Source organism: Phocoena sinus, chromosome 16 (genome assembly GCF_008692025.1).
Source record: "Phocoena sinus isolate mPhoSin1 chromosome 16, mPhoSin1.pri, whole genome shotgun sequence".
Classification (NCBI taxonomy): Eukaryota; Metazoa; Chordata; class Mammalia; order Artiodactyla; family Phocoenidae; genus Phocoena; species Phocoena sinus.
The window spans coordinates 20286172-20305795 of record NC_045778.1 but is presented as its reverse complement, the minus strand read 5'-3'; the positions used below and the strand labels follow the sequence as shown (position 1 = coordinate 20305795).

General features: G+C 35.2%; 1 protein-coding gene across 1 annotated transcript in view; it reads left to right on the top strand.

Moving 5' to 3' along the window:
- CTNNA3 (catenin alpha 3) overlaps nt 1-19624 on the top strand; it is a 1597197-nt gene that overhangs the window by 110757 nt on the left and 1466816 nt on the right. The window contains exon 5 of the mRNA XM_032609210.1: nt 5806-5925. Coding sequence (XP_032465101.1) covers nt 5806-5925 — 120 coding nt within the window. The remainder of the gene's footprint in view (nt 1-5805; nt 5926-19624) is intronic.

Below are 19624 nucleotides of genomic sequence, written 5' to 3'. Positions count from 1 at the left end.
ATAAATAAAAATAAGTTTTGTAGTAATAGTGAAGAAAAAAATCTAAATAAGTGTATCTATTTCCCTCAAAAATCCCTTGCTCAAAGATGCTCAATAAATAATTATTGAATTACTCTTTTGTTCAGTCCTCATTCACTACTGAATGGAACTTTAAAATTTATAAAGCAGTAATCTGTAAAGCTAGATGATTTGCTTTTCTAGGGCAAGAGCTATTTCTCTTTTGTTTTCCTCCATTTCTTTCATGGCTGGCACGTTGCCAGGCCCATGTTAAAGATTTGTAGAATGAATGTGTTTCATTTTTCCTCAGCTGATTTCACAACAATCTTATAAAGCAGGCAGGCAAGGACAATTTCTCCCATTTTACAGGTAACACAATCAAGAATTGGAGTAGTAGTGACTTGTCCAAAGTTATGAAATTATTAAACGGCATAACAAGGACTTGAACCCAGACTTCAAGGCCAGTGTACTTTCAACTCCACAGGACTACTTCTAGTTTAGATTTCAAGCCCAATTTTGTTCTATGTTCTTAATTTAACTTTGGTTATCATTCCTTACAGTAAAAAATCATTTGAGATATATGTGTCCTTTAATTTTCAGCGTTAGCTGTAAACTTCCTTTTCATAAGTGATATTATCATTTGGTAAGTTCATTTGGAAAATATGTATGAAAGTCAATGTATTGAGTTCAGAAAATGAAATAATTTTTTTTCTCAATATTACTTCATTTTGGTTGCTCTGTATTTGCCATATTTAAGTAGGGTGGATTAGCCATTTCTTATGCTTAAAACAATTTCTTTTTACTCTAAACATTAATATTTATAGAACATTAATATTTAGTCTTTGCTCATTACTTCCGTCTGCTTTAGTTTCCAGAATCTTTTGGCACTATTTCACTCTGACATTTTAGGGACACTAAGATCACACTTGGTGATTCAGTGCTTTCAATCAGGTACTTATAGGATACTCTTTTGTATATATAATGCTGTGAGTATGGAATTTTTTTTATGTTATATGTAACATCTAGTACCTTGTACAAATGCATAAAATATTAAATAAGGAAAAATGACAACTGTTGAGCTGGCTATTCTTTTGGAGCAATGATACTCAATCTTCTTTCATTATGGGAATTAGTAGGCTGCTGGAGCTGTGGAATTATTTGATTGTATTGATCTGACTACAAGAGGAAGCCAGGGCATTGGCGGTGAGTGCCAGGGAAACTTTACTTGCCAGAGCCCTGGCTGCATTTTTTCCTGCTGCTTCAGCTGGTTTCTTCTTGTCCTCTTTCTCAAATTACTCCATGAATCTACATAATTTTCATGAACTCATTGAATGTGTAGTTTGTATAGAACATTGGCTTAGATTTATTTCAAAACATGTTGTCAGGAAAAGGAGGAAAATGTACTTGGGAAGAGGGAATGCTGAGTCAAACTAGATATTTCCTTTTCTGCCTTACTCATGCTTCTCTTTTCTGCAAAGCAGATTTTCAGTTATTTTAATGGGAGATGAGCAGTCATGGTCTCTGTTGTATTATTTTGTGGATTACTATTATTACTATTTTGGGGACTTCCTTGGTGGTGCAGTGGTTAAGAAACCGCCTGCCAATGCAGGGGACACGGGTTCGAGCCCTAGTCTGGGAAGATCCCACATGTCATGAAGCAACTAAGCCCGTGTGCCACAACTACTGAGCCTGTGCTCTAGAGCCTGCGAGCCACAGCTACTGAGCCTGCGTGCCACAACTACTGAAGCCCCCGTGCTCCGCAACAAGAGAAGCCACCGCAATGAGAAGCCCGCGCACCGCAACGAAGAGTAGCCCCCACTCACCGCAACTAGAGAAAGCCCGAGTGCAGCAACAAAGACCCAATGCAGCCAAAAACAAACAAACAAACAAACAAAAAAACTCTGGGTGTGTTTACATTGCTTACTTTTATGGTATACAAGACTTACTGTTTGGGCTTAGAGATACTGTTTGCATCTTCTTATTCTCGTCTGTTGTGTGTGAAATTTGGTAAGGTAGTCAAATAGGACAGAATTTGGATTTCTTTCTCAGTACAGAGACCATTTTAATATTAAGTTTTGACATTTTTAGAACATACCTAGGTTTGTTTTGGATTCAAATTTATTCATTGGGCTTTTTTTTTAAAGTTTGAATTTGGTTTGCAAGGAGTTAAAAATATTAACACAGGATAAACTCAATGTTTAACAAATTATTTTGGGGTTTTGGTTCATTTAAAATTCCCACTAAAAACTTTGAACAGGTAAAATCCAGAAATATTAAAATCTCTTAGATTGTGCTTCCTTTCCCAGCTTCAACTGACAGGTCATTTATTTTGAGAAACAGTCAATATAATGAGACTACAGTGCACTAAACTAATGTAGAAAATCTCAAGAGGTCTGTTTCAATTATCAAGCACAATGGCCTATTGGAACAAAAAATTTTCAAATCAAGGCAACATTAAATCTCTTTAAGTAAAATATAAATCTCACCTTAACCTTTGTCTTATTTTTGTCTTCTGTACTTCAGCTGCACTTGCAAGGTAAAATTATTGCTTTTACTCTATAGCATCTTTAAGTGTATATGTGAGCAGATGGGAATGGGATGTGTTTGATAGGGATCTAGCTTAAAGTTATATTATAGATTTTGTATTACCTCTCCTTGACAATTATTTGTTGTTTTAAGTGAAAAAATGTACTTAAATGAATGAATCATCATAGTTTGAGTACTTGGAACTATTTAGTATCAATAAATGGAGGATGTAAGTCCTGATAATGAAAGTTCAAGCTTAAACCTCCACATTATGCAAACTCTGATGTTTAATGAAAACATCTTGTGGGGATGTATCATTATTGGATTTCCCCCCTTTTTTCTTTGGCCATGGAAATATTACCTGGAAATATTGGTTTTCATGTTTCTTATTTTGAAGCCTTGAAAATATGTTTACCCTAAAATTCCTATTTGGAGTTATATAAAATTCACAGAGATAAATGTGAAGAAGAAATAGTTAAGAAATAGAGCTTATATTTCTTAGGGAAGAGAAGATGCAGGGGATGATGAATGCTTTAGAATTAAATAGGTTGATTGGTAAAATAGCTTATGTTAATTTATATATAAAATTACTTAAATTGTTTAGAATCTCAGATCTGGTATTAGTTTGATTTGAACATAGTGCGAAGGGACCAAGAAGTGGGCAAGGCACGGAAATGATCATACAACATGATAAATAGTTTATATAAAGGTCATTAAAATTATGTTAAAAGAAAGTTGTTTACTATGCTACAAAAGGGGGGAAATGAACAGACTTTGGCTGTTTAAACTGATGGGTAGAACCAGTTCCCATTTAAGGCTCTGAAAACTCCTTTGAGGCCCACCTCAAATTCCCTCATGTCTTCCATATAACCTGAGTCTCTCTGTCAGTATCAATGTTTTTTTTTTTTTTAATATTTCACCATGTTACTTTTTTTTTTTGGTCATGCCTCGCGTCATTAAGGATCTTAGTTCCCCGACCAGGGATCAAACCCATGCCCTCTGCATTGGAAGTGTGGCGTCTTAACCACTGGACGGCCAGGGAAGTCCCACCACATGTTACTTTTATCTCCTTTTTTGCACTCCTTTTACTACTTTGCCTTTTGTTAAAGTTAATGGTAGAGTAGAAAAAGCATAAACATTATAGTAAAAATCCAGTTCCATTTTGAAATGTATAGACATATCGAATCACTATGTTGTAAACCAGGAACTAACATGGTCAGTTATACCTCAAAAACAAACAACTAAACAACCAAAAAAAAAAAAAACGCGTAGAAAGAGGGATCAGATTTGTGATTACCAGAGGCGGGGTGCGGTGGGAGAGGGAATTGGACAAAGGTAGTCAAAAGGTACAAACTTCCAGTTATAAGGTAAATAAGTGCTAGAAATCTGATGTACAACGTGATAAATATGTTTAACAATGTTGCATGTTATATTTGAAAGTTAAGAGTAAATTCAAAGTGTTCTCATCACAAGGAAATAATATTTTTTATATTTCTTTAAAAAGAAATATAAAATACTTTCTTACAGAAGTATATGAGATGATGGATGTTCACTAAACTTATTGTGATAATCATTTTGTGATGTATGTAAATCAAGTCATTATGCTGCACACCTTAGGTTATACAGTGCTATATGTCAATTATATCAATAAAACTGGAAGAAAAGGAACATTTGGCCTAATATAAGGTTTTGTGGTTCTCAGGAGAACCTGGACAAAGCCAGATTAGGAGAAAAGGCTGGGTGAAAGAAAAATTAATGAATGTATCTTTTTATGAATTAAAATTATGTATTATTGAAAAAAAATGCTTCAAGCTTTCTGAGTCTCAGTTTACTTGTAGAATGGGAAGACAAATAGGAACTCCAGTGGTTCTTGGAATTAACTTGGATTAACTTGGAAATTAACTTGGATTATAAATTAACTTGGATTAACTTGGAAAGGATAAAGTACCTGGCACTGAGCAGGCACTCAGTAAATGTCAGTATCTTTCCCATTTCTGAGTTTCATGTCTAATTTCCCTGGTAGTCTATAAGTTACTTTAGGGCCGGAAGTATGTTTTATATTCATAGTGCCTTGTACATAGTAGGCTCTAAAAGATTGTTTGTTGAATTTAATTTATTGTCCTGCTGTGAAAGTTTAGCACTATTATTTCCTGTTTCTTTTTCCTCTGTCACCTTGGATTGAGATAAACATGTTGCTTTCATGAAATTGAGGATTTAATTCAGTAGAATGCCATTATAATATGACTTATTCCATGGAGTTTGAAATAGTAAGGGTCAAATCATTTCCCTGGAAACTTAATTATATTCTATAAAATCTTATTAGCCTGTCTCGTAGCATCATAGTCACAGTGGAATTCTGCTGTGTTTAAGATGGTGAAGTCTCTGTCTGTAGAATTCTATCTAATGGCACACATTGAGAATATGGGAAATAAATGACATAAAGAAAGAGCAGATGCAAATGTCTTGCAAATATTACTTGACATTTTCAATCACTAATCCTCTAAAGTATGTTCTAGTTTACTAAAATAAACCAAGAATTCAATTTCTTGTGAGCTCCTTTTGCTTAATTATTAGTAGCAGAACAGTATTCTGTGATACACTGCAATTTGTCTTCTTTGTGTTTATCTAGTATCTGACTTAAAAATGAATGGAGCATTCTGATTCAGCAGAACTGATTTCATTAACTCATGTCCGTTATAGAGCAGAAATGAATAAATGTTTGCTGAACATGCTACATATGCTTCGATCATCAAGACATTTGTTCTCCTTTCTTTTTTAAAATATAAGATCTGAGAGATCTTCCTGGCTGAAGTTTGCTGGGTGCCTATTCTGCATAAATGTTTCTATAGAGGCAAGTGGCTACCTTTACATAAATGTGTTTCCATGATTGGGATGTGAGACCTCTTTTTAATACTTTCTCATTATGATTTGAAATTATACATTCATTGCAATTTTTTTCTTTAGGAGTGGTAGCAGTTTATCCTAAGACATGAAGAGTTAAAGAAAAAATTTTTTTAATGCAGTATGTTCTTTTGTTAGAATGAGGACTAAACAGGCTTCTCATTCATGCAACAATGTTGCTTGTACTTAGCACATAGTTTCTAATTCTGTATAATTGTGCCTAACTATTTAATTCAAAGGCAATTAGCTAGCCTCTGTTACCTCTGTATTATGAATGGGAGAAACTGAGGCTCAGTATTGACTATTTGTCTGTGTTACTGGTTAGGAATTTGAGAAAAATATGCTGCTATCCTAATGATTTACTTTTGTTTTCGATTTCAGTTTCAGAGGACATTTGAGTCTCTTAAAAATGTTTCCAACAAATCTGACCTCCAGAAAACCTACCAGAAGCTTGGGAAGGAGCTGGAAAATCTGGACTATTTAGCCTTCAAACGTCAGCAGGTAGGATTTAGAGCTCTCCTTGGTGGACGATACGAACACTTTAGTCTTCTCTCCTTCCTGCCTGTCAGAGGCTCAGGTGGGTCTGGGGAGACTTATCTTCTAATATTTAGGGCAGAAATAAGTTGTGCTGTGTGGTGCTGACCTGCCGTGTTCACACGGCTTCCTGCGGCATTCAACGTCGTCCTTGCTTTTATATGTGCACTTTGGGGGTTTCCACGAGTGTCCTTATACCTCTTTTAAAGAAAACTCCTGCTGGTTTGTGAAGGTTCAACTACCCTTTGACTAAGGATGCCTTAGTGGCATAAAGGGAACCTCTATGTAGCTTGAACAGGTGGCTTTTATATTTGACAAGGGGATACGTGAGGAGAAAAACCACCTCAAGACCAAGAAAAGGATGTGGATGTACATACAAGCTTAAAGAAAGGAGTCATAAATATGCCAAATAGTTTTTTTTTTTTTTTAGTTTAGCTTTAGTTTTCTTGTTTGATCTCTGAAGATTAGTAAAAATTTGCTAAATGTGTAAGGTTAAAGGGAAATATGCTTTCCAAGTGCATGTCTTTTAGCCTCTTTATAGACCACAAGATAAATCCAGAGCCAAAATAGACTTTTATAGGGTTGCTTTTAGAGTTCATATTTTATAATATTAATAATCATTAAGTTCTGTGTGTTTGCAAGATACTGCCATAGTAGGTAGCTACTTTTCCCAAACTGGATCTTTTCCAGTTTCTTCATATCCACTAGGTGTCAGGATCATCAAGCTTTTACTGGGGCTGAATGTTTATTCCGATCAGAACAACCAGTTAGATGTTTAAATTAGGTTGCATGAAATTCGGGAATGTGCTCAATGATGGATAGCATCTAGAAAAATGACTAAGTGGCTGACTCCCATGGCCAGCCACCGAGTCCATTACTTAAGACTGTTTTCTGTTAGTGTGGCAAAGGGTGTAACTCTCTTGACGTTGCCTAATTTACAAATTTTGGATCTTTTGGAAGGGGGATTTCAAAGCAGTACTTCCTTTATTTAGTTAAACCTCATGAAGTCAACATGGTGTGGTCTAGAAATAGTGACTTGAAAAGAGAATTGTGTTCTAGGCTTGACTTTATAATAGACATTACGTGGGCATTTAACCTTCTCATGATCTTATTTTCCTAGGAGTTATATTTGTTTTGTAGAGTGTTCTGGGGAAAATGCAATATCTTTGCACGTACTTTAATTTATATGAAAAAAGACACAATATCCATTTGTTTTATTTATTGATTTTATATTAGTGAAGGCCTAGGAATTAGCACATGTAACAGAAGCAATCACGGTTACTGAGAGCTACTACAGTAAGCTCCCAAATGATGCTGCTTAAAATTCACACTGTGAGTCACTGCTCTGGCCTATGTAGTTTTTAGTACAGTTTTGTTTCCAAGAGCCATATTTATACCACTGGGGGGTATTTGAGTTGGCAGGCAGTAGTCAGTGTGCTCTTCTCTTATCCTTTCTCATTAGCACATTTTCAGTGATTAGATTCTTACATTAGCTAATTGGGAATTTGGAAAAATGTGAATGCTTCAAGGGCAAAAGGGCATAACTCTGGGAGAATGGCATTGACGACAGACAGGTAAATTGCATGTGTATGTGAGAGAAAGATGGGCATGTCGTTATTTATATATGTATACGTATGTTTATGCGTATATAAATCTTATATTCTATTTATTAAATGACAACTGTCTGCCACATAATGTGATTAGAACATTTATGGATTAGATCATTAAATAATTGTGACGATATAATAAGGTTGATTTTATGAGCACCATTTTACAGATGAGGAAACTGTTAAGAGAGTTAAGTAACTTGCCTAAAGTCACTAGGCAAGTAAACCTTCAAATAGGTATCAGTGACTCCAAACCTGGGCTTTCTCCAATATCCCTGCAGGGAGCCAGGCTGGGGGGATAGTAAAGTGAGGAGTTCTAGGCATGCAGTATGAAGACAATTTTAGGATAGGACAGACATGGGGCTTAAAGAGACATTTGAAAATGGGCATCTGATGAGAGGCAGAGCCAGGGGCAGCTCTCTCCTCCTCTCTTTCTCTCATGCAAATTGTTCAGTATAGACAAAAACACAAAAGAATTTTTGAAAGAATATCTTCAGACAGCTAAGAAAATGTATAAAACTTTATGTTTACAATCTTTGAGTGTTATGTCTAGGAACCCTAGTTCTAGTGAAATTTATTCACACAAGGCAATTTTTTTAAACTCAAAAGGACAAATTCTTGTGAAACAGACTTACCTGCATACATAGAATACTGTCAACCCTTTGTTTTACTTGATTCTGCTTTTCCCTATATCTAGTGATCATTTTTTCTACATGGAAAAGATGGAAGGGGAATTAGAGTGAAATGGTCAGAAAAAGGATGGTAGAGTAGAAAGAAAGTCAGGGACCAAAGAGCGGTAAAAAAGAGGGAAAGGGACTTATAGGGATAAGATAAGAGGGATAAAGTGAGGGAAATTAAGCTATATTTGGTTTTATACTACATGCATTTAGTAAGTTAAAGCATTTATTTTTGAAGGATTAAAAATTCTCAAAATAGAGAAAGGGAAAAAAAGAGATAATTACAAGAAGACATAGTGAATGAGGGAGGTGGCAGAGAAGAGAAAGACAAACTTTGTTTCCCATTAGCTTCCAAATGTAGCAAAGCTTCCTAGAAATTTGTAATATTAACCAAGTTCTTCTGTACCAAAGCCACAGAGGAATTGTTGTGTTTCCTGGATGGGCAGGGTTTAAAGAGTCAGAACATTACCTTTTCTCTGACTTGGTGGGATTTGTCTTTTATATCCTATCCTACCCTCTGTAAAGTCCCCCAAACCTATAAACACACATTAGTAAGTTTCCCCTACCTGAAAAGATTTAGGTCTCTGTAAAATTACCATTCAGCAAGAAAGCTTCTGCCTTATAAGGCAGGATGCTTTGTACCAGAGAATTAGTCATGCTTTGTTCCCTGGTCCAACCATATTTATCATTTCTCTTTGTGACAGAACATAAGCTCTGTAAGGACAGGGCCTTGTCTGTCACCTTCAATGCTGTATGCTCTGCAGTGCTCACAGCAGTATCTGACCCATGGCTAATACTCAATATATACTTGTTGGTGCTGTTATTGCTATGAACAAGGAAGCATGCCAAAAGTTATAGCCTCAGATTATAGGCAATTAATTGATGTGTTTAACTGTACTTTTAAAATATAATTTAAAAAAGTATTTTAGTTATTGATTTTTGGCTGCGTTGGGTCTTTGTTGCTGTGAGTGGGCTTTCTCTAGTTGCGGCGAGCGGGGGCTACTCTTCATTGTGGTGCGCGGGCTTCTCATTGCTGTGGCTTCTCTTGTTGAGGAGCATGGGCTGTAGGCACATGGGCTTCAGTAGTTGCGGGTCGTGGGCTCTAGAGCGCAGGCTCAGTAGTTGTGGCGCACGGGCTTAGTTGCTCCGCGGCATGTGGGATCTTCCCAGACCAGGGCTTGAACCTGTGTCTCCTGCATTGACAGGGGGATTCTTAACCACTGCGCCACTAGGGAAGCCCTACTGCACTTTTAAAATTCAGAAGGATATTAACCCTGAGGCTTCCTGGATGCCAAACATTGACAGATTGCTCCTTGCCTTATGTATTATTTAGGTTTTCTCCTAACATATTTCATTTTACATCTATTTCTTTAAACAAACACAAAACATCAATATTACCTTAGCTATGAATTAGGGATGCCCAATAAACTGACTGTAATTATTTTCTTGGACTCTTTCATTAGATTTTATTTTCTGTCCCTTTCTATGACATTTTAAACATCATTTTGAGAGATTTCTTTCCCTAGGCCACATATATCCCTGGAATACTTTGCTCTATTCTTTTACTTTTTTTAAGGGTTGGTGGTGCCTAGCCTCCCCTCTCCTCTCCTCCCCTCCCCTCCCCTCCCCTCCCCTCCTTTTCCCTTCCCTTTCCTTCCCTTCCCTTTTTCTGCTCCTGCTTCTTTCCTGTTTGTTTGTCTTTTAAAGACTGAGTGCTTACACTTCAACTATTCCTTGGGCTATATTTTAGGTTGGGGTACAAGCGTTTCTCCATTTTCCTAATGTCAAAAAGACTAATGTTAAAAATAGCTTTGGTTGGAAAAGGTGAGAGAAGGCTGTGATAGATGAGGTGGTGGGATTCTCAGGATGAAGCCATCTGAAGTAAATGGATGACAAAGCCATATTACCAAGAATCTGGAGACTTTTTCAGTTTTTACTACATCTGAAAATGCAGTCTTAGAGTTTATTTGTTTAGACTGTTTGGTTTTTGTCCTCCAGGTTGATGATACATAGGAATGGTAATAGCAAGCTGCAGCTATTATATAGAGCCCAGGTTTATGTATTAATTTGAGAGTCTATAAATCAAGAGATTTCCTTGGAGCTTTGTTTTTCTGGAATAAAATAAAATAAAGTTTGATATTCTAGACTCTAATTTTATTCCTTTCTTCTATTCTTATAATGCTATTATAAGTATTAAGAAGTGTAAAAAGTAATAGCATTATAAGACACAGCCTGTTTTCAGAAACTTTTGAAGTCCTTTGGTATGAATTAAATTTGACATTATTGAGTTGAACATTATGTAGACTGAAGCACATTTACACACTGATGTGAAAATATGTAAAATTAAAATATCATACCTCAGATATACATCCATGTTTCAATGTGTCACAATCCCTGATCTCCCTCTTGTCTCCCTGATCATGGCGTGCTATTCTTGCCTTCTGAACTTTTCACAAGGTTCATAAACTTGATATTTAGGCTATCTAGCCCTTTTCTATTTACCTATTTAACTACTAATCTTTCTTTAAAGCTAAACTGAAGTCTAGCCTCCCTCATGATACTTTATCCTATGGCTTCCAATCAGTATGTAAGCTCTTCCTTCTTTGCCATTCTTAGCTTTTATCCATGTCATACAATTTAGAATCTGACTGATTACACACTTATTGAAGATCCACGTAGTGCAGGTTAGAGTGTGGGCTTTGCAGTCAATCAAATCTTGTTAGATTATTTGTACTGCTTTAGGCACTGCAGCTTTTTGTTTTAAAATGTTTGGAAAATAATACCTAACTTATAACCTGTTTTGAGAAAACAATATATAAAGTGTAAGGTACGTATATGCTTTAAATCCTTTAAAATACATAAAGGAATCAGTATATAAAGGACTTACCATAGTGCCTGGCATGTGGTTAGTATAAGCTGTAGTTATTATAATGTTGTTTTTGTATTATTCTCATCTCTCTTCATCCTAGATGGTTGGTAAGTTCCATAAGAATACGCTGTCTGTTTTGTATACTTTTGTACTTCACGTAGGGTCCAGCACTGTTATGAACATAGAGGGTAGGATTATTTTGGACATTTGTAACATATGGTTAGTGAGCTCTGTCATAAAAAATGTTGATACCTTTTGAGAAGGGAGTTGCAGTATTTGGTTCTAATGTGTTTTTGAGGTAGTGTCTCTTGATGGGCAGTGGAATTAAGGTCCTGAGTACTTTGCTGTGGCAAACTATAACATAAGGTAGGGTGTTAGACCCAATGTTCTGGCTAAACCCCAACTCATGTAATAATTACATCATGTGTGCCTAAACTTCCTTTGTGGTTCCAGGTGATATCATTCAGCATAATATTGTCCTCTCTTTAGTGATGATGTTCAGGAGTGAACACTGCCTTTTTCTTTTTCTGAGCTGAGTTAACCCCTTAAGACAGCTCCAAAACCTGAAGGGCATACAATACCTTACAGAATAGGAATTGAATTTAAAATGACCCCTTATCAATGAAGAAAAATAGAAATAAATCAGATGAATTTTATTTAGTAAGAATGACTACAGGTTAACACCTTGCATTGAGAAATAAAATTCTAGGTGGATAATGACTGACCACATGGAAAAGAATCCTAAGCTTCCTCGGAAACACAAGAACTCTGAGGGACACAATACAGCAATGTAGGACTCCTGTGAAATCAACGCTTAGCAAAACAAAATGGATGATTGTTAGGCTTTGCAGTTTTTGTGCTATACATAGAGTAGAGAAGTTGATGATTTCAAGTAATAGTCTTTAACCACATAAAGACTTATAGCAAGACTTTATAACATTTTTTTATAAAAATGTTATGGATCATCTAGGATAAAGGGATATACAGTGATATTGCACTGGGAGTTGTTTACCTGTAAGGACAGTGTAAGGGAGAACTAACTTCCCATTTACGTTAACAATAAACTAGAAGTTGTAAGTATATTATACTTAAGACCTTTAAAAATAAAGTACATATGCATCTGGGATTATTTAGGTGCAGTCTAAAGAAGAGTATAATTGGGGGCTGAATGAGTGTTATGGTAAGGTGCTAAACTTCTAGAATGATAGTTCTATAAGAATAGATTCACTTCAGTGGCCTTTGTTAGAGGAAATATGTTAATGGCTCAATTGGGAGAAGAGCCTTCCCTTCCTTATTCTGTAATTAATCCAACTCTGTTGAAAGAGTTCTGATTGAATTATTCCTTTTAAGAGTAAGTAAACCAAAGACTGCTGCATTAAAATATTCATGTCTATCTTAGACGGTATTCTGTTTCTTATTTGCCCAGTCAAGTAAAATGATTATTTATGCCATTTATAAAACTGTTTCTGAAGATCCCAAAGCATTTCAGACATTGTTTAAAAATTACATAGATTTAAAAAATGCTGGATTATAATACAGTGTGCTACAATAAGTTTCAAGCCAACCCAAATGTGCTTTATTCTGTCCACTGCATGTGCAATTCCATTTTTATTCAACTGCATACAATTGTTTGTCTCGCAGGAAAAAGAAAGAGATCGCATTACATTTATTCTTCAGTTTTCTGATACAGACAGAGAGAAGAAGGTTGGATACATCATTCAAGGTCATTCCGAGTCAGTAGCAGATTCAGAATTAATATCCACATTTCCTAATTTCTAGCTTATTGCAATAGCCATTCAGCCATTTTTACTCCTTCATAAACTACAGATCTTTATAGGGTGATTTCTTTTTCTATAGTTATATTCCGAAGTTAAAAAACCTTATGGATTTTTATATAAGAACCTCATCCTTTATTTAAAAACAAATAATCAAAATGATGCATATTATATACTTGTTCTCCTTCTAAAGTTTGATTTCCACATTGGATATAGTTAATAGTCATGACAAGTAAGTGTATTCTATTAAATTAGTAAAGTAAAAACATTGCAGAGAAATCTTTTAAGTTCTAAGGTTTGTTACTTTATTTCCATCTGTTGTCTCAAGGGTTTCGTTTATTGGTGGCAATTAGGTAGAAAGCTGTTGAATCAAGCACATACCAGCTGATTTTCATGCACCAGAAAAGATTTATTAATTTTTTTATAAGGTTGTTTGCTATATGATAGTTTATCTTATGGAGAGCTTATAGCTACTTTGTAGTGGGGTATGCTCATTGAAATAGTTAATTCTTTGTCATGGCTTGTTTTCAAAACTTACAATGCTGATAGGAATTTTAGAAGTGGTAAAAAACTTTAGTGTTTGCGTCAATGTGGCAGTTATTTGTGCATGTCTTATATTGACATACGAGTTCATAAGATTGTCATTAAAAGTTGGTATTGATGAGAAATTAAAGTTCTAAAAGAGTTAACCCTGAAAATGATATCTTCGCTAGTCTGTTTTATAGCTTGAAAATGACCTTTGTGTACAAATCAGATAACTTTTTACCACTAGGATTATGACCTCTGGTGGTTTAAGATGAAAACTAAAGAAGATATAGAAGAATCCGTGAACCTTAAACTAAGGAGCCTTTAGAATTCATCTAACTCAACTGTTTTAGATGTGAAGAAAAATGAGACCCAAGGAGATTAGCTGTCTTCTGTTAAGCTATACACTTTGCTAGTGGTAGAGCTGGGATGATAACAGGAGGTGATATTTTCTTTGGTTCTTTTCTGAGTCGTTTAGCATAAGTCAGCCAGTTGTATACTGATTCTTTGGTATCTCTGTTTTGTATTCTGAATGTAACTATAGATGCTTATAACATCCATATATATGTATAAGCTGTATTAGACACTGAGAGATGACTATAAATGGAGATCATTCAGTAGTGCCATTTTTTAAAATGAAAAGACAATGCAATAATATTACAACATTTTAGAAGAGGTAGAAATTATATGCATCACCTGGTTCAACCACTTCAGTACATGGATACACAAATAATACAGAAAACATCATTATGTTCTTTTCTATTGTATAGGAATTTTCGTTTCTTCGGCAATTTCTAGATCCTGTGCCCTCTAAACCAGTGCTTCCTAAACTTTAATATGCATACAAGTAACAAGGGGAATTTTGTTAAAATACAAATTTTGATTCAATAAATTTGAATTGAGACTGGAGAGTCAAACAAGTTCCTCAATGATGCTGATGTTGATGGTCCATGGATCATACTTCAAATATCAAAGGAGTTTTAATAATAAATTGCAGGAGAGCATTATTTCCAGTTGTGTCTCGAGAGCCTAATATAGTCCCTGGAACATAGTAAGTACTTAATAAATATTTTGGATTTGATTTATGATCCAGTAGTAAGGTTTGTGTCTATGTTTGGACATAGAAGATATTGCTAGCCTACAATAATATCCTTTATCACAAATTTTATATTGTTTATTTTGATGTTTCACTGTCATGTGAAAAGACATGTTATGTACGTACGTATTGTGTTTTTATAGATTACATATTTCAGTAGTTGTAGAAGTTGTCCTTTGTATATTTTTGCTACAAGTGAAAGACTGAATATGAGAGCAACTGAGTCTAAGGTACTGGAGGCTGAAGAAGAGTGAGAATGTATCAATAGTATTTTAACACTGCAGTGTTCATTGTGACTTGGCCAAACTGACCATGGGACCAGCTGGTATTGACTCAGCAGCATTTGTTCCAGAAAAGCAAGCTTGGTCACATACTTACTATACAACTGATGAAAATTAAAGTCTCAAACACATTCTTATTAAATTTGTGTATCCAAGTTGTGTGTCTCTACCTGTGTGTACAATCAGAAAGCATCACAATGATTGTTACTGTGTCCTTGTCAGGCGAAAAGATTACTGCTACGGCTACAGCTCTCCATGTTAATAGTAGTGCTGGGAACATGCCTAGAGCGCTACTGGCTAAAATTCAAAGGAAGTGTTGATGCTGCTTAGATGAGGCCAACAGTTCTGCTGACAGCAGAGATTTAAACATGAACCCACCAATCATGTAGCCTTTTGTAGATGTTAAGCTGTTTGTTTGTAAGGGGTTGATTGCCTGCGGCTAGTTTAATATGTAATGAGAAATTCAGTTTTTCCTTTATTTTTTAAAAGCGTACTCAATTTTTGCTCTCTAAAATACCATATTTGGATAGTTTCAAGTTGCTATTTAGGAGGAAGCTAGTCAGCTTTTATATTATTTCTCATGCTCCAAATGTGACAGCAGTAGAAGCACATGCTGAAATACATCTAGGTGAGGGGAAGTATCACCAGAAGACGGGGCAGCATTGCTGGCTTGCTCCACATTTTGCTCAGTGATTTAAAAGGCTATGTACCTATATAGGTTTTCTTCCATGCACTCTGGTTTCAAATGACAAAAAAAAAATTAACCTAGTTAATATTCTTCAAAGTCATATTATATTTTAGATGGGATATCTTTGAATTTTTGCAATGTAAATAGCTTTTCTTCTATGGGCAGCTGACGCTTATATTCATTGATCAAGTTAACCATATTTTGCTTATTAATATTTTTAGTATCACCTAGGGGATTTTAGCAAGGTGCCACAATCAACCTATAATTTACATTGTATTCTTCCCTTAACTGTATTTTTATGAATCTAATTTTTTCTCTATGGTAGCGTACAGCATTAATACATGCTAATATTCTCTGTATAAATGCTGCTTTTATTATTATAGCATTTGGTTGCGCCATAGCTAAGTATTTATCATCTACTCTATTATAAAATCTTTGTTCCAAAGGAGCTGTATGAGCCTATTAGATATATACACAATTACGTAGGTAATGATCTGTGGCTGCATCCATACAGCATCAACAGCTGACCTGGGTTGGTTTTCCAAGTATGATGCTGGTTGATAGATTAGGGTATTAAACTGTTTTCATTATTTTGAGGACTTTTTTTGTGCTCTGAATTTAACTTACGTATTTTGTTGTAACCTTACTTTTTGCTTAGTGAAGAAATTATAGTATTTCCTCATTATGATTTAGATATTGGTGTTTATCTCTATTGTGCTAAGCTCTCCGCCCAAACACTGGGAGTTACTGAAGCCTCTCTTGGTACTTTCATTGGTGCAGAATGAATGGTCTACCAAATGTTTCATTGCAGATAGTTATACATTTATGTCTTCATCTTAAATTTATATTTGTAAAATTAAAGTTAATTGAGTTTAAGTCGTTTCCCCGGCTTCAATGTTAGAGTCATTAAGAATAGTTAGGATACTTTTGACAATTTTGATAATCATCATCTGTGAATTTAGAGAAATGAAATGTGATAAATTACTTTGGAAAATCTCCAAGCTTAGGGGCTTTTTTGTCAGTTTTTGAGTCTAAGTTCAAAGCTCAGTTTTTCAGGATTAAGGCACCACTTCTCACTTTGGATCAGAGCAGCAAGTCCTGGGGGTGTGATACTGTATCATGGGAATAAAGAAAATTTTTGGCAAGCAGCACTGTGCATTTATTCAGAAAAAGTGGATAGAAGCTTTTAGCTTGCCTCTTGCTCACTCTAATAAAAACATGTCTGTATTATATAGTAAGAGTAGACACACTTAAGTTCAAAATGACAACTGGGAAATGATGTTTACTTTACTTAGGACATGGGAAACATTAAATCTAAAGACCAAGCTGAAGTAAATGAACTAAGTATACCTGCACTTTGTTTTGAACTTAGAAGAAATTATCTTTTGGAATATCTTTGAAATCTATCAGGAAACATTTTTTCTTGAAAACAGGGAGTACGTGACTCCTGGCTTAAGATACTTAAGGTATTTGACCTTTTTTTAATGCTAAAATAATGGGCTAGAATTGGATCCCTGAAAGAGAAAATAAAAGTATACCAGCAGTAGGGTGTTTATGAAGGGAAGGAAGCAAATTAGATTCTGTATTAAGTAATGTATGATAAGTTAGCACTTGTGAACATGTGGTGCTCATGAGAGACTTGTATCAAAGGCTGTACATTTTCTTGTGCTCCAAACATCTGGTTCTGCAGATATAGAGAATATCTTGATAAATTTGTTACTCTGTAGTTTCAAGAGGGTTTGGAATGGTTTATTTCTTACCCTTGATGTAAGAACCATTGGTGCACATTGCTGCTATAGAAAATTAGTAAGTTCTTAATGTCACTAGGATATAAATATGAAAAAAATTGAAGATGAGAATTTTCCAGAATGTTTGTATAAGTGGAATAGATGTTATCATTCTACATCTTTAAGGTATTTCTGCATCTGGTTCTGTATGAGACCTGAGGTCAATGAATACAATCTAAGATCTTAGAGTAGACTAAAAAAACTTTTGGTGATACTGAAGAGCATGGGTAATTGTGAGTATTTTTAGGATAGGTAGATGAGAGTGATAACATTATTTTTATGAAATTTGGCATTAAAACATTTATTTTGAAGACTAATAAATTGAAAAGAGCATTAACACTCTAGAATAATAAAAAATAGTTAAGATTGACATAATGCATGTTGAAGGTGAATGATTAGTCTCTACGAGTCCTCTGAAAATAATGTGTGTATCAGAGGTATTATAGACACCAGGAATAATATATAGCTTATTATGAATAATGAAAATTATCATCCACATTTCTTATTTGCTACATCTGATTGTGAACTGTATTCCAAAATTGATGGAATTAGGACGGTGCTAAGAATTCATTTCATTGCATCATGTATAAGCAATTAAAATTTTTTTCATAACAGATAACCATGTTCTCAAAACAATAACTCATTTCATATCTAGCCACTTAAATGAATATTCTCCTTAACTCAACCATACTCTAAAAATCGGCTTTACAAAAGGTTCTCTTAGGCCAGGGCTGGAATAAACAACAGGAGGTAAGAACTTCCTGCTGAAAAGGAAACTCAAAATTATTATGCAGTGATTTGGGAAGCTTGGATTTTTTTTTAAAAAGCAAATGCATTAAATAATGAGATAATATATTAAATCATATAAAAACCTGGAACTTGGCTTCAATTAAGGCAGAAAATACTTTACTATTTTTAAAAATTTATCTTCCTCCTAAGCACTAACACAAGCCATATATTCATGAATAAAAGCCCCACCAGTGTGTGAGGCTAGTCTGTTGAAAATAAATAGACATATATGAGTCTGTCACCTAGCAAGATAAAAGCTGTGTTTTTTATGCATGGAAACCATTTTCTACTAGAAAGAGTTGTAAAAAAATAATAGAATTATAAAGAAAGTGAGTTTATGGAAAGAGGATAGACTCTTCCAAGCCTTATGTAAACATTTTCTGATGTAAGAAACATACTATGCAACATTTTACTTTAATAAAAAAAAATAGGTGATAATTATTCACAAAATAACAGGGGACTTCTAGTGCACATAACTGTTCATTTATAGATTATTGACAGAAAGGTTGGAATGTTAGGAGAAACTGCCTATTTGACACTCTATAGGAATAAAGATTTCCCATCTCTGAAGCTGTGGGAATGTCTACTACCCAGGTTAGTTTTTTAGCTTACCTAATCTTACAATTACCATGTGATGGGAATGTTATTATAAGGTTATGACCTGTGCCTCGTAACGATGGTTGAAAACAGGTCATATTTCACTAATGTCCCAGGCCTGTTGGTCCTAGTCCCTACCCCCTCCATCCTTTCCCAATTCCTTATGAAAAAGATTAAAATGGAACTCCTAATGCTTAATGTGTAGGCAGTGGGATTGTCTGGAGGAAGTTCAGAAGACACACTGTTTAACAAGGAGAGGTGTGGATGAGCACCTTGTAGCCATAAGGGGAACCAGTGGTCTAGAGGGCACATGGTAACTGATAAAGGAATATTAAGAAGGGAGATTGATATGGAAGTGTTAGAGTTCAAGGTAATATGGAATTGGGGGTACTTTCTTGGAAGCAAAATGCAAGATTGTGTGGCTTAATTTTACTTTGAGAAATTAATTATGTACTTTTTTCTATTTTCACTCCTGGACTACCCATACTGGAGGGAAGTTTCAAATAAGGGCTACATCATAAAAATTTGCAAATTCTTGATATCTTTAAAGGAGAGGCAAGTAGTCATAAACAGGTTGTCTTTTCACCTCTTTCCTGCCACCCTAGGAAACACCCCCCAAGCTGGGGAGAAGGAGGAGAAGTGGACGGGAGTAGGACAAGCCTAGGCATTGTTTTTGTTCCTGTCTCCTACCACTATCTGCACTACTCTCCCATTTCACCAGTGTGGGAGACATGAAATAACAGATTCCATTGAAGTTTGGGACATCTGAGATGACCAGTGAATCACAGATCTAACCTGAGAGTAGACAGGTTTCTGGAGATCTTAGGGCAGAGTGAGTGTTTTCTGCCATGTTGTCAGCCAGAAGTTTTTTTCAATTCTGAATTAGTGTGGAAGGACATCAGATAATTTCCTTGGGACCAGAGTGTGGAGCAGGGTTCATCTAAGAGAGGGAGTCAGGGAGCTTGGTCACATGGA